Below are 15,398 nucleotides of genomic sequence, written 5' to 3' on the forward strand. Positions count from 1 at the left end.
TGGACACAGCCGAAGGCTGGAAAAATGGGAAGAAAAGATGCGCTACTAATAAAGCAGCAGGACGAAGAGAGATTGGAAACCAGTGAGCAGACTTTTGGGAGCCACAGTAACAGACCAGGCAGCTGGAAGTACACATCCATAGAGGAGATAAAGTTAACAGAGTGTCTTAGTTAGGGTTTCCATTGCTGTGAAAAGACACCATGACCATGGCAACTCTTTTTTTTTTTTTAAGTTGTATTTATTTTATATATATATATATATAGTGTTCTGCTTACATGTATTCCTATATGCCAGAGAGGGCACCAGATCTCATGGATGGTTGTGACCATGGCAACTCTTATAAAGGAAACATTTAATTGGGGTGGCTCGCTTACAGTGCCAGAGGTTCAGTCCACTATCATCATGACAGGGAGCATGGCAGAGTGCAGGCAGACATGGTGCTGGAGAGGTAACTGAGAGTCCTACATCTTGCAGGAAACAGGAAGTCAGCTGACACAGTGGTTGGTATCTTGAGCATAGGAAACCTCAAAGCCCGCCCCCACAGTGACAACACTTCCTCCAATAAGACCATACCCACTCCAACAAAGCTACACCTCCTAATAGTGCCACTCTCTATGAGATTATGGGGGCCAGTTACATTCAAACTACCACACCGAATATAGAACATTTGAAAAACTAACATTAAAGACTTACAGATCTAATGGGCACAGAGTCTCCCCTTGTGAGGCAGGCAAGTTTTATCTCAACACGTGAATAGTGTACAGAAGTCATACTTAAGAAGAGATGATCTAGAGAGTAACCGGGTGGGAGCAATGCACACTGTCTTGAGAGACTCTTCAGCCTCCGCACCACTGACATCTGGGATTGAATTGTAATTGTTGGAGCCTCCTGAACATCACGTGGTGTTTAACAGCCTCCATGTTTTGTACCCATCCGACTCTCCAGTAGTGAGAGCCACTGTTAGGACTGGTAAAATGAGAAGAAGAAAAGACTGTTTTCCCTTTTCTGGATTTATTTAATAATAAAAATCATAAGCAGTATCATTGGCTTTGTAATGTGTGCAGGTAAGAGTTACTTTACAACATTAATGCCAGGGATAGTATGGGGCAAGTGAAAGATGAGATGAGATGTGATGAGAAGGTCATTGCATTTTATATTATGGTGATATTTCACTTGTGCTGAAATGTGATTTTATTTGTATGTTAATAAATAGTTGCCTGGGGGTCAGAGCTAATAGAAAGCCATAGCAGAAGCAGGGCAGTGATGGCGCACACCTTTAATCCTGATGACATGACAGGCAGAGTCTGTGTGTTCAAGGACATAGCCAGCTTGGAGACACATGCCTTTAATCTCAATACCAACCATAGAGACCTAGAGGTCTGTATAGACAGGCAGTGACGAGGAGGTCATGTGGTTGGGTTTACAACCAATGAGAAGGCAGAACAGAAAGTCAATAAAAAGACAGACACACAGGAAGTAGGTCTCTTTCTCAGGGGAAGGACGGCAGCGACAGTGGGTGGTAAGAAAGGGGTCTTGGTCTCAGCTCTCAGCTACTGCTCTGACCTCTTGGGCTTTTAACTCTGCATTTGGCTCTGTGTTTCTTACTTAACAAGACCATTACATCTACATTACATGAATGTGCATTGTAATCCACAGGGTATCCATTAACAAATAAATTACACAAAGAACTATGGTAATATGTCAGTAGTTTAATTTCAGTTGAATTCTAAAAACATTTGATCAAATATTGTATAAAAATTTTTAATTAAAAAAACCTTTAAAAGAAAGATCTAGGTGTTGAAGGAACTCTGTCTAGACATTACCTGACTACATACGCTAACAGAGTACAGTTGGTAACAGCCACACATAACAGGAGTACTGACTTGTCACATGGTCAGAAAAGCTAATGAACATTAACAAGAGGGCTTTATAGACTCATTGCCAGTCATCATTTTATTTTAAATGACCCTCAGAGTTCAACAACAAGAACTCAATAAACATGTAAAGCAATCAGGAAATGTGGCCCATTGTGGTGGTCTGAGTAGGAACGGTCCCCATAGACTCATAAATTTGAATGCTTGGTCATTAGGGAGTGGCCCTACTTGACAGGGATTAGGAGGTGTGGCCTTGCTGGAGGAGGTGTGGCCTTGTTGGAGGAAGTGTGTCACTGGAGGTGGGCTTTGGGGTTTCATAAGCTCAAAACAGGCCCAGTGTCACTCTCTTCCTGCTGTCTGCTGAGCCAGATAGAATTCTCAGCTCCTTTTCGAGTACCATGTCTACCTGCGTGCTACCATGCTTCCCATCATGACAGTACTAGACTAAGCCACTGAAACTGTAAGCCAGCCCCAGTTAAATGTTTTCCTGTGTAAGAGCTGCTGTGCTCATGGTGTCTCTTCACAGCAATAGAACATTGACTTCCACACCTGTGCACAGGAGAAGCCGGTAATACAAAATGCTCTAAAGGGTAGCCTGGATGTTGGACGTAGGAGACAGTGATCCAAAACAGCACCGCAGAGCTGAAGTGAGTCACATGTAAAGAAAGACCTTAGGCAGTGTGGGAGCCACGTCACACCAACAGGGTGTCAACAGCGGAGAGTATAAAACAGGCACACGGAAATTGTGAGTTCGCAAGTTGTAATAAAGTGAAGTAAGAGCTTCATAGGGGATAGCAGTAGGTGTCACAGGGAGAAGAGTGAGAAGCTTGAAATGTAGGTCACTTGAGATGATCCCAACCAAGAAACAAGAAGGGAAAAGAGCCATAGCTGTGTGGGCAAGGGTGTGGTGAAATGCCAGTAAAAATTAGCATTGCTTAAAAATCGTAAGTTACTGTATGGCCAAGAGTTTCACTCCTGGATATGTGTTCAAGAGAATTTGAATGTGTCCACATACCAGTCTGCACTGATGTTGATGGCAGATTGTTAACGGGCAAAAGGGAAAAGCCCAGTTGTCCACCAGTTAGCAGGCAAATGAACCGTAGAATATTGTTCAGCGGATGGACACTGAGTGAAGTTATCCGAAGAGGCCACATTTATGATTTGTTTATGTGAAATGTCCAGAATAAGTAAATCTGTAGAAAAAGTCAGAAGACTAATACCTGGGGGATGCAGAGGAAGCAGGAATCTGTGGCTGCTGCTGGCACAGTGAGGGAACACTCTAAGATTAGATTGTGAGCATCATACAGCTTTGTGCATGGAGAATACTGGACACTTGACATATGTTTAAATGTTTTATTTTGAATTATATGCATGTGCATCTGTGTCGGGTTATGTGCATGTGAGCGGGTACCTGCAGAGGCTGGAAGGGTGTGTCCACTCGCCTGGAACTGGAGTTCTGGGCAGGGGTAAGCTGTTCAAATGGGTGCTGGGAACTGAATTTAGGTTCTCTGCAAGAGCAATATACGCTCTTAACTGTTTAGTCATCCTGCCAGCCCTTGGACTCTGAAATTTTAGAAATAAACCTTAACGATACTAAATAGAGGATGCATATTTACTTAGTGTTTTGGAGCTTTTTGAAGCAGACTATGAAAAATGAAGTCAGAAACACGTTATTTTAAGGTCTAATAGCATCATAATCTCAAGTATCTTCTTAATTTAGATATATACAGTTTGAAATTTCAGATTCTGAAGTAAAGATGAACAGGTCTGTCTGCATCAGATGGCTGTTAGAAGCCCATGTTATAGGAGACTATGAGCCAACTTATTAAATATTTAATACCTGAGTGTAACCTCTAACTATAATTTGACAAAACAATAGAATATTCCTTCCTACTCCCTTTTACTCAAGTAGAAAAAAACAGGCCAACACTTATCAGTGACTTTTCGGCATGACATAATCACTAGTTTCAGTAGTATGAGGGATAATCTAGCAACTCCTTCACTGTTCTGGGCCTAGGGTTTTTCTTTCCACACTTGGCTTGCTGGCAGCCTCCTGGCTCATTGTCAGGAGTCCTCTGCACTGCGAGCTGTAGTCTCCAGTGTAGTTTCCCCAGCTACAGGGATCTTGGCTCTCGGGAAGCTGGCTGCCCAGCCTAGGGAATCAGCCACCGAATGTATGATGAGTTGGAGTGGGCACAAACCCAAAATGGACAAAGACGTGCAAGAGGCTGGGTCTCTCCTTAGCCTGATGCTGCCACCTGGTGGGCAAATAGCGCAAAAGCACACCACACTGGATGGCCCATGACATTTGCACACCCATGTCGACCTTTCAGGGACACTCACTCATTTGTACCATTAAATGAACTTAATGTGTATAACTCTGACAGGTTGTGGTCATTGAGAGTTGTCGGGTGATTTTTTAAAATGTGGCACCATGACTTTGGGGCAAAGATGAGAAGTCTGTATAGACCATGTGCCACACAGATTTCTACATATGTCATGCGAAGTCCCCAAAGTAGGAATAGCAAATGCAGAGATGCATGAGGCAGACATGCTTGGCATGTTAAAGGAGAGAGGGATTGCCCTGGCAGGAGAGGCTTGAACAACATGGAAAATGTAGTCACAGTAGGTGTGGACGGGACAGACAGAACAGGACCGTCGGAGACCTATGTATGTATTTACTTAAGATTGTATTCTAAGCTGTGACTGCAGAACATAGTAAGGTCAGGGAGGAAGCATTTGCAGTGCTAATAAAAACGATGCTGGGTAGATCTTGGAGCACAGTGGGTGACGGGGGGGGGGGCAAAGCAGTTTCGAGAGGTTGAGCGAACAGTATGCGGAGGGCAGTTTGGGTGGCCCAAGGTGTAAGGCCTGGAAGAATAGAACTGTCGCTGGCCGAGTTTGGTAGGACCGAATGGAATGGGTTGGACTGAATGGCATGGGTTTGGGAGGACCAGGAGGAATTTAGTTTGCATGACTGGTCTGGGATCATGTTCGCGGCCGCTTGGTCATCATGCAAGTCTGGATGTGGGGGAGAAGGACACTCGTGGAACTGCCACATTCGTGTTTGTTACAAATTATGTGATTAGTTTAGATCCACAAGGAATGAGGGCAAAGGGAGAGCCCAGCATCAGTCTGGATCTCTCTTTTTCTTCACTCTCCTAAGAGTGAAGATGCTGGGTTCCCCTGTGGGAGGCTGGAGGGGAGTGGAGAGTAATTCCACTCGGACTACCCAAGCCCAGGGGACTTCCATGAAGTCCTAACCACAGCGTTCAGAACATCTCAGCTTAGCATTGGGATTCCAAAGACCAGAATCCTAGGAAGAAACAAGAGAATGAGAGGCATTTTTGCCTCACCCTGGGGAGGGCCCCACTGAAGGTAAACATTGTCTGGAAAGTGTTCACACTAATGGGGCAGTGATTCTTTGGAGGTGAGACCTGGCAATTAGTGTTGTGGAGCATCTTGGTGGGGAATACGCACACCCCAGTGTAATTTTACACCAGCAGCAGGTTATAGTCTCTAATGTGTGTATGTGACTGCTTGTCTGTATTTATACCACATGGGTACAGGGGCCTGTGGAGGCCAGAAGAGGGTGTCAGATCCCTCAGAACTGGTCTTGAGGTGATTGTGAGCTCACTAGTGTGGTTGTTGGGAGCTGAACCCTGTGTTCTTCAAGAGCAGTAAGTGCTCTCACCATGGAGCCATCTTTCCAGCCTATAGTGTTTCATTTTGTTGAGACAAGATCTACCATGTAGCCCTGGCTAGCCATAAATTCTGACATCCCCCTGCCTCTGCCTCCTGAGTGCTGGGATTGAAGGTTTCTGCACCACACTGGCTGGTAGCAGGTTCCATAATAAATTCCCTGCTGCCCTGGATGTTGTTCGAACCTTAAAGGAGCTAATGTGTAGAAAGGACCTGGGTGTGTTACATCCTCAGAGTGAGCTGTTGGCTCCCACTGCATCACCGGGCCAGACTGCGCTCTGTCTCAACTGCATTTGGATACAGGCTCGGGGAGAGTGAAGTGGACGTTCCATTCTAGGTCAAGCCCAGGGCCTCGAGATGAAGGGCGTGGAAAAGGAATGGAAGGGTGGATGCTGGGGACAGACAACAGAAAGCTGCTTCATGTGCTTCTGGTCTTGGTGGCTATTTTTTATTTTTCTTACTCATTTTTAGTTCAGAGCTTTCCCCAGAATACAGAGCTTTACTTCCAAAACCTCAGCTGCTGCTATTCACCATTCACCTATCCTTAGGAAGCTAGCCGTCTTTGATGTACTACATCAGAATTGTCCTTCTCACACTGCTGTATAAGGCACAGTGCCATTTTTCGTTTCCCATTCTTCCTAATGTTTTTCTGTGCAGCTCTGACATTCACGCGCATCTCTTCCATCTCAGTTGGTTCTCTGGATGCTACAGGACTATCTGAATAAAAACACCCAGGGTCTACCTGGTTTGGGAGAATAAAGATGATGGGGGGTGGGGTAGATAGTTCAGGCTCTTGCTTTACGAAAAGGATGCAACATGGATTGCCATGCAGCATGGAGGGAGTGGGGGTGTAGCAAAGTGCTACCCACCGTGAGAGGCGTTTGCATCTGGCCCTGCATCTTTGGGGAAATCTTATAGAATGGGTTGATGGTAAGAAAGAAGATTCACCTGAAGGGTTAGCTGTGTTAGTGGCTGAGCAGCCAGCAAGTGCCTTTGGAGAAAGGTGCTGGGAGAGATGCTGAGGCCCAGAGGGAGGCATCCAGGGAAGAACTGCTGCTTTGGCAGCTGTGGACCTGCTTAGACCCGTCTGGTTTCATCTGTGCTCCTTCCGCCACACCATGATTTTCAAGGCAAGGCTAATCAGTGTTCGACTTTGTGAATTATCCCCTAGACCGAGGTCGTAAGAGTGAGTACCAACAGAGGGGGCTCGGGGTTTCAGTATTGTGTCATTCAGGATCGAACCCAAGGCAACGGCTGTGCCACTGAGCGACCTATGAGCTGCCAGGCCTTTTCTCCATGGGATGATAGAGGGACAAAGCCTGTCCCTATGAAGCAGGCTCCCTTCTAAGGTTGTAAAAATGACAGCTGACTCAAAGACACTGCCTGTATGAAATCTCCAGAGTGTTAGAAGCTGTCCACTCACCATCAGCTGTTCTTATGTTGTGAATCTGGGTTGTCTAACTGCCTCAGCAAGCATCTCACACTTTCTATGTAGGGAAAGGTCACAGGTTATGCTATACAATCTCACTGGACCGAGTACGACAGCCTGTTATGGGAAACACCGTAGGCCCATTCTGGACCAGAGTCTCTGGAAGGGAGCCTAGAAATCTGATTTGGGGCATCAAATTTACTCTCATTTTCCCTGACCTCACTCAAGCCAGTTCTTCCCAGTTGCTAGGCAGACTTGCTGATTCCTCGCACAGGTGCATTTTTTAGCCCAACTCCTTCATCTGAACATGGCACTTGGTGTTGCTCTTCTGCCTCAGGTGTGAGCAGGGCCAGTTTCCTTCTCCCAGGTCCCCTGACTGAGGTGAGGGCTCAGAGGTCTACTTTGTAAAGGCTCGAGATGTGACTGATGTGGAGCCAGGATGGAACATGGTCCCTTGAGTGCTCAGAGGCTGCTCTTGAACTGAACCATACCCCCAGCACTCCACAGGTGATTTCTAGAAAGTTTTGAAAGTCTAATTTCCTGTGTGAAAGGCGTTTTTGTATTTCTTCAGTTTGGGTGTCCTCCAGTTCTGTAGTCACACCACCTCAGAATGCTTACGGACATCCTTTCTCACAGGTGTCCTCTTTGAGAAACGAGAAGCGAGGCTCCTCCTATCTCATCTCGGCCCCAGAAGGGGGCGCAGTAGAGCTCGTCGGCCAGCACCCTCAGGACACAGGAGTGAGCTACACAGAAACCTACTTGAAGAAGAAGCGTGTGTACTGAGCCGGCTGTCTCCTGCCCGCCTGCTGCGGTCCTCTGCGGCGCCTGCTGCTCATCGCTGCCTTAACTCCATTCACACTAGCCATATCCTTTCGATACGGGTTTGTTTCTGACTTCCCAGAAGGAACTGTCAACGCAGCAGGCAGATCAGCCGACTACCCACCTAGCAATAAGAAACGTCATTGGTTGAGGGCATTTCCCACAAGCATTAGATGTGTCTTAATCCATGTGATAACAGCTCAGCTCCCTGGAGCATCAGCATTCCAACAGTCCTTGTTTGGGGCCTGGGAACAATTTTGACATCAAAGTCTGAAGCAATAAATGGGAAACAGTGTTTTGTTTCCTTAGCCTTAGAATGAATTTCTTATAAGCCAATGTGCATTTATCTTACTCTCCCTAAGGTTAATCTCATCCGTAGTCTTTCGGGACCTTTCTTTCCTCAAACTGCAAGGGTGCCACCAGACAGATGCCGCTTGTCCTGCAGACTCCATTAGTTCTAACCAGCCACAAAAGGGCAACCCATCGACCGTGAGAGTAATGTCACCTCACAAGCTTGACTCGAAGGTGTCATTGACCACTTATAACCCTTTGTGGAACACACAGTACTTCAGGAAAAGTAGTAACAAGGGTTAGCAAGTCCACACAGGGCACACGTAGCCCACCACCTAGTTTTGTGTCGCCCATGAACCAGTGATTACATTTCTGAATGCCTGGGGTAAGGGAGATCTTCCAACAGGAAACTGCAGTTTTAGTGTCCCCGAGATTTTATTTGGAACACAGTGACGCTCACTCATTTCCATATTACATTTGTGTCCCATCGGGAACCGAGTAGCCTCGACAGAACCACAGAGCCTGCGAAGCCTGGGATGTTTACTCTCCTGGGCTTCCACCCTAAGGTTTGCTGACCTGTCTCCCTAGTGCTTTTATCTTCTGGTTAGACCTTTAACTGAGACATGGGAGGAGCCAAGGTTTCTGTGCCGTTTCACAGCGTACAGGAGTGAAGCGCTAACCACTAGACAAGACTGACTTGGCAGCACAGTCCACACAGCCATTTCTGAGGGAGTCTACGGACCGTGTGTGTGGGACAATTCTGAGCTAATAAAGCTCTACCTCACTCTGGTTTATTATTCATTCTTTGGTAGTTAAGCTGAAAGATAACAGCTGTTTAATCCAAGTTACTTCTGAAAGAATATTTTGTCTTTATTAATGTGACTTTTGACCTCACCATTCTCTGAAGATCTTGGTATGAATTAGAGAAACTTTTCCATCTAGCAGTTTGTTTGTTCGTTAAGAGACTACAGCTGATGGAGTTGGGATCTCAATGATCCTACTCTGTAGGATCAGATTATTAAAATACCTTACTTGGGGGGGACTTGTCATTTTTGACTATGATATAGATCTCCAGCATTAATTATAAAGTCTAAAACTGGTACATATGTTCTATGCTTTATAAAGAACTTTACTTTGTCTAATTTATTGCATATACCAGCTTTCATTGAAAAATGACAGCTACCAAGTTCAGACAATCCTAACCGTACTCCCGCTGGCTGACCAGGACGGCACACGGCAGAGGCGCTGGCCACAGCAGAGGCGCTGGCCTCACCAGCCTGCACGGCCCCCCCCTCTGCTGCTGCTGCGTTCGTGTCTGCAGCACTTAGCCGCAGGTGACTTCGTGCAGACAGAACCTAGGGAGGACAGCGACTGCTGCACGGGAGCAGTCGGTGAGCAGCAGCCCAGAGACCGTACAGACGCTCCGCACCGCACATGCGGGGCTTCCTCGTCCCGGCCTGTGCCCAGTGTCCCTGGACAGAAGAGACGTGCAGACCAAGCGCTGTTAGTCCCCGTCATGACAACCAACCCCCAGAATCTATGCGGTTATTTTTCTACGTCAGCTAATGGTTTGAAATGCTTTCAGAATGCAGACTTACTATTAAAAGGAACATGCATGTGAAGTCTGTAGTTCGTTTATTTGTATAAAGAGTAAACAAAGTGCATATAGAGAGGGCCACAGGTTTGACATGTACAGCAACTAAACAATTGAAATGGCAGCTGTACTGCTGCTACTAAAGAGATCTTGAATTCTGGAGGGGGGGGGCTCAAAAGGTGAAAAAATATCAAACAAGTATTAAACAGCATTAATAAGTTTGCCAAACTCTTGGTCATGAAGAACTTCGTGGTTCACATTGAATCACTCGGGAGGCAGAGACAGGCGAATCTCTGTGAGTTCGAGGCCACCCTGGGCTACCAAGTGAGTTCCAGGAAAGGCGCAAAGCTACACAGAGAAACCCTGTCTCGAAAACCAAAAAAAGAAACTGAACATTGTTGATTTCTAGCTAGCTATCTCCAAGCAAACCGAGAACTGCCTAGTGAGTCTGAACTCCAGTGTGCCGGGCCCCGGAGTCTTCTGGTAGTTCTGCAGTCGAGTTAGAGTCAACAGTGATTACCCTTTGTGGATGGCACTGTCTTCTGCTTGCCCGCAGGGGTGGTTCTCAAGGGGTGTGCACTGACACTTCTTAAAGGCAGGTGTAAGCATCCGGGTCAGGGTCTGTCTGATGAAAGCAGGCTGTGCAGGAGGACCACGCGCACAGGCCTAGTTCTCCAAGTAACATGCAGAGTGTCTGTGCAGGTCACCTCCCCGTGCAGAATCAGTGTCCGACAACAGGTACCCGTGCTCAGCCACTGCACACGCAGCTTGAAATTGCAGTCCTATTGGGTAGCAGGAATAGACTCACTTTTTAAGAGACACAACATAGTATGCTAAATGGTACCTACTCAATTAGACTATCGCTGTATAGATACTCAGATTTCAGGGCAAGGAGAGTTTCAGCCAAGTCCACCAGTTTTTAGCTAAGAACAATATGCCAGCAAAACAGCGCCAAAAGTCCTTTGCTGTGCAACTGATCACAGACTCTTTCCAAAAGGAGTGCTTGGGCACATTCTAATTTGGTTGTCATTTTTTCACTAAATTTAAGGTGTGACATATGCATGTACTCAAGTATTTGTTGAGTGGCTTTTTAGGCAGAATACAAACTGTTTCATTAAAAAAAAATTTTTTTTTTAAATGGCTTGGAGAGAAGGACTTGATAAATGGGAATTGAAATGTCCTTCATGCTTCTTATTTTAAAAGTGCTTCAAATCCCTCAATAAGGCTCTGGAAGGTGGTCCGATTAGATGGTTGGAATTCCCAGCATTTTCTCATTAGCTGATAAACCTATGAAAAATAAAAGAACAGTACAAATAATGTCAGATTTGTGAGATGAGAAAAAGACTGGAGAGATGGCTCAGTGGACTAGTACTTGCCCCACAAGTGTGTGACCCAAGTTCACAGCCATGACACACACACCTTTAAAAAGGCCCGACTAGCAAAATCGGGCTAGCCTCAGGGAGACCCTGCCTCAGTAAACAGAAACCAGAGGAACCAAGGAAGACACACATCAATCTCTGGCATCCATAAGCACCCACACATTTGAAAACATGTATACCTGCATGCACACCACACAGAAAGACCAAGAAGACAACGGAATCATCAAAAATAAGGAAAGGCAGTTTCCAAACACTTTCCGACTTAATAGGAGGACTTGAATAATTCAGAGTACAGAGAACAAACCATTACTCATTTCACCACCATGGCACGTCTGACCATCTAAAGAGCCTGGGGCTGGAAGGCTCAATCCAGTTTAGAATACAGAGAACTTCAAATGCTAGTGAGTGGGATGGATTCACACAGCAATGGTAAGGCCTCATCATATGTGCTCTTCTGGGAAGGCAGGTGGACTGGCACTTGGGATAGAGGGTACAGCTCCATGAGGGGAGCCTTGCTTGACGATCACTCTCATCTACCCCAAGGGGGACTTCTCTAATGTCTTGTCTGAGGTGGATGATGGAAACAACCTCAGACCTCTGAAAGACTACTCAGCCAAGAGCCAACTCTCCAGCATCTTCTCTACCGCTCCCCTCCCATCCCTGCTGGGTACGTCAAGCTGTAAAAACATTAAAAAGCAGGTTTCAGTTCCACAAAGGGGACATAGCTACCTCATCAGGACAGTTGGGCGGACATGGCAGGCGCTTTCCTTCTTTCAGAGTATTCACAAGACGTGTTACAGTCATCTGGCCGTGAGTTGGGCCTATCATTTTCAGGAACAACTATGTAAAATAAGACCAAACAAAATTAAGATGAAACTCCCAGAACTAACTAGAAAATTAAAGCAACAAGGCTTGTCTCCTCAATAACTTCAAATGAAAATCTGAAATCTTTACTTGCCCTCAAGGATCAGTCTATTCACCATCTGTGGGAGCCAACCACAGCTATCCGTTAAGTGAAAACAAAGCCCCTATCCAATGCTCAAAGCATGTCATCCTCAAAGATGGCCCCTCACCCAAAAACATCTGGATCATCGTACAGAATTCTTCATTTTGTTAAGGCAGACTTTGCCAGACCTTGTCAAGTGACAAGCCAGGCCAACTAGGACAGGACTGTAACCCTCCCGGTGTGGCACCCTGACTGCCTGGAGGGACTCCACTTAGGAGCAAAGCTTAGCAGTAGCGCAGCTACTTTTCTCCTGGCCCTGGCCTCGGGGAAGGCGGCAGTCAGCACTTACGGCCATGGGGCTGAAATCGGAGTCACAGTACGTGAGCAGCTCGTGCAGTGTCACTCCAAAGGACCACACGTCCGAGGCAATGTAAAATTTACACTGGATCAAACACTCCGGAGCGTACCTGAAAGAGAAGCAGGGCTACGTAAGCCTATTTCCTCCACAAGTGACAGGCCCTCAGGAGAGCCACCTCTCTGGTCTTCAGAACTGAACTGACAAGTGACCTGAGTGACCGTCAAGTGCCAATGCATCCTGCAGCCGCAGTGCACATCTGGCAGAAGCAGCAGCGGCCTAGAAGCTCCCAGCACGTTACTTGCCCTCAAAGATTCGTGTTCCTCTCGTCCCAGGAGACCTTCTGGGGAGGAAACAGTCCCCTCAGGACTAGCCGCAGGTTACAGCCCCGCCAGCTCAGAGTCAGCACCCTCCTGGTGTCACTGTTGGTGAATGAAGCCCAGGCGCCCACACCAGCTGTCCAAGCATCCCAGAACTGGAATCTACTTGCCACTGTCCCTATCACTGTTCCCCAGATGTGCGGCTGCTACGGGGCTGCTGACGCAGCTGACTCAGAGTCCCTTCTTTTCTGTTCCCTTCCATGGTGGCCTTCAGCACACTCTCTACTGGAGGGAGTCCTGGCCCCCAAACTCAGGTTCCTCAGCTCTGACTCGGCCACCCACTACAAACCTGCCCAGGGGCCCTCTCAGTTCTCTTCTCATTCCAGTCAGCCACTCAGCACAGGCCTCCTTCCGCCCAACCTGCTCTGAGCCTTCCAGCTTTTACCTCAACATGCAGGGTTTCTCAAAAACCATGCCTGAGGGCTGTGGTACTGCTCCACCAAGTCGGCTGCCTCGCCCATAACTCAGGATTCACTGACTTGGTCACCAAATCTCCAGCAACTGGCACAAACAAGGGCCTTAAAACTTTGTTTTCAAGTGAGAAAGGAAGTATATGTATAGGCTTTGCAGGAGGTGAGGGGATGTGTCTGCACGGAGGTACCAGAGTGAGCCTTAGAGCATGGACAGCTAGTGTTCCGGGCTGAGAGATCGTGGTGGGTGTGTGGTTCCAGGTCTCCCTCCTCCAGGATCTCCTTGACTCTGGCCAAGGTGTACCTTGTGGCCCTGTGACCCCACCAGGCCTTCTACATGGATGCATTAGGAAAGAGTCAGCCACCTCCACCTGCTCACAGCTATGAGAACTGTGGTGGGTGGTGCTGCTGCTGTCGTGAAGCCACAGAGGGTGAGCTGGTGACGGCCAGACCTCTCCCACTCTTGGGAAGCTGTGCAATCAAACCTCGGCTTTTGGGAGAGCAGCGGATGGACACCCAAGCACAGCTAGAGCGGATGGACACCCAAGCACAGCTAACCTAGGAGGCATGGATGAGATGATTTACATACCAGAACACCGGGCTGTCACGGTCATCCTTGACTGTGTAGTACTCCTTATCAGTTTCAATTGCTTTGGTTAAACCAAAATCTCCGATCTTCACTTGGTGTTCACTCTCCACAAGGACATTCCTTGCTGCTAAGTCCCGGTGAACATACTGTCGAGAACCCAGATAGTCCATCCCCTAAAAGAGAAGCGTGGGTCAGGCTGATTGCAAAAGTGATGTCAGATTGTGTTTTCTGTCTTCCCGTTCACAGTTGGAAAAAAAAGTCATTTCGTTCCTATATCACTAACAGTTTTTGTTGTTACAAGATTAAACGATCCAAAAATAGAAAGTCCAAACTGAAGCTGTTGGACTAACAGACCCACTCGCTTGCATAGAGGAGGCTCACATTTCTTGTGAATGGTGCAGAGTGAAAAACTCAGTCCAATTATTACAGCTCCCACTGAGGTCTAATTACTAACCAACTGCCCAGTACATTCCGTACATGCCTGATTTTTTTGAAAACGCTGTCTTTTTGTGATTTTACCTTACAAATCTGGATGGCATAGTTTAGCTGCTGTTTGAGGTTAATTTTGTTCTTATTCTTTGGCAGATACTCCTTTAGGCTTCCCGAAGGCAGGAACTCCATGATGAGCTTGATACCATTCCCTCCTGTTGAGGAGAAAGTGGCATCAGGATGAGGCTGCAAACAGGATGGAGCGGGGAGCTCTGCAGAGAGGGCCTGGAGGGTTTCAGCTCAGCCTCTGAGGCATGCCCACCCGTTGGCACATAGACACTCCAGCCATGAACAGGAGTCACATCCCCTGGTCCTGCCTCACGTACAAACCTAAACAGGATGATGCAGCCCTAGTGCTCTGTGCACCACTAGGCAAACAATCAGGTTTCAAATAGAGTCCACACCTCTCACTACCAGTTTTAAAGCACACTCATGAATAATGGGCTGCCTTGCAAACAAGGAACAAGTATTAGTGGACACTCAATCTATTAAGTATTACTTGCTACCCTGGCTTAGGTAAAGACAAAGGAAAACGCCCTAGGTCGTAGTGGATCCGAAAGAGAAAGGGGGTGGGGAGTAGTTGTCACTTCCTTATAGCATCAGTGTGACTATCTTGATTAGTAAAGTCCTGTCCCCAGCAATATGCGTGGATCCCTGGAAAGAGCTGAACCAACCTGTGGCTGGGAAAGAGTCTAGGCAGCCTCCGGGAGGCCTGCAGCTGCTACAGACCACATGAGTGTGAGACTTGGAAGCCTGCCAGCCCACAGGAGCTGGTAAAGATGAGGCTGAGGACTGCCTGTCAGCAGTGGCCCTCAGGACCAAAGAAGCCCTGGGCACAGTGTGCAAGACATACCGTCTTCCATGCAGATTCCTTTGTACTTGACAATGTTCTCATGGTAGAGGTTCCGTAAGATCTCGATCTCCTTCTTCAGGTCAGCTATATGGTTACCTCCACTCTCAGGCTTCAGGGACTTGACAGCCACCTGCTCCCCTGTGTTGTCTCCCTCAGGGTCATATCTGCAGAGCTCGACCTTCCCAAAGTGGCCCTGGAAGGAAGGTGTCCCTGCTATCAGAGAGGCCCAGACAGGCCAGAGTCACTGACTCTCCACTCGCCGCAGCTCATCCTCACTTGACCTCACTA

The 15,398-nt window shown here is 47.2% G+C and overlaps 2 protein-coding genes across 7 annotated transcripts in view; one reads left to right on the plus strand and one right to left on the minus strand.

The window, feature by feature from the left end:
* The window catches only part of Raver2 (ribonucleoprotein, PTB binding 2), a 79,521-nt gene extending 69,784 nt beyond the window's left edge, over window positions 1–9,737 (plus strand). For both annotated transcript variants that reach the window (XM_006974050.4, XM_042271463.2), the window contains exon 12: window positions 7,642–9,737. In XM_006974050.4, coding sequence (XP_006974112.2) covers window positions 7,642–7,788 — 147 coding nt within the window. In that variant the 3' untranslated portion in view covers window positions 7,789–9,737. The remainder of the gene's footprint in view (window positions 1–7,641) is intronic.
* Window positions 9,734–15,398, minus strand: part of Jak1 (Janus kinase 1) — a 120,895-nt gene continuing 115,230 nt past the window's right edge. For all 5 annotated transcript variants that reach the window (XM_076564564.1, XM_076564569.1, XM_076564566.1 and 2 more), the window contains 6 exons: window positions 15,111–15,303; window positions 14,288–14,412; window positions 13,769–13,941; window positions 12,384–12,501; window positions 11,818–11,928; window positions 9,734–10,996 (listed from right to left, as the gene is read on the minus strand). In XM_076564564.1, coding sequence (XP_076420679.1) covers window positions 10,901–10,996; window positions 11,818–11,928; window positions 12,384–12,501; window positions 13,769–13,941; window positions 14,288–14,412; window positions 15,111–15,303 — 816 coding nt within the window. In that variant the 3' untranslated portion in view covers window positions 9,734–10,900. The remainder of the gene's footprint in view (window positions 10,997–11,817; window positions 11,929–12,383; window positions 12,502–13,768; window positions 13,942–14,287; window positions 14,413–15,110; window positions 15,304–15,398) is intronic.

The sequence above is a fragment of the Peromyscus maniculatus genome, chromosome 2, assembly GCF_049852395.1.
Source record: "Peromyscus maniculatus bairdii isolate BWxNUB_F1_BW_parent chromosome 2, HU_Pman_BW_mat_3.1, whole genome shotgun sequence".
NCBI lineage: Eukaryota > Metazoa > Chordata > Mammalia > Rodentia > Cricetidae > Peromyscus > Peromyscus maniculatus.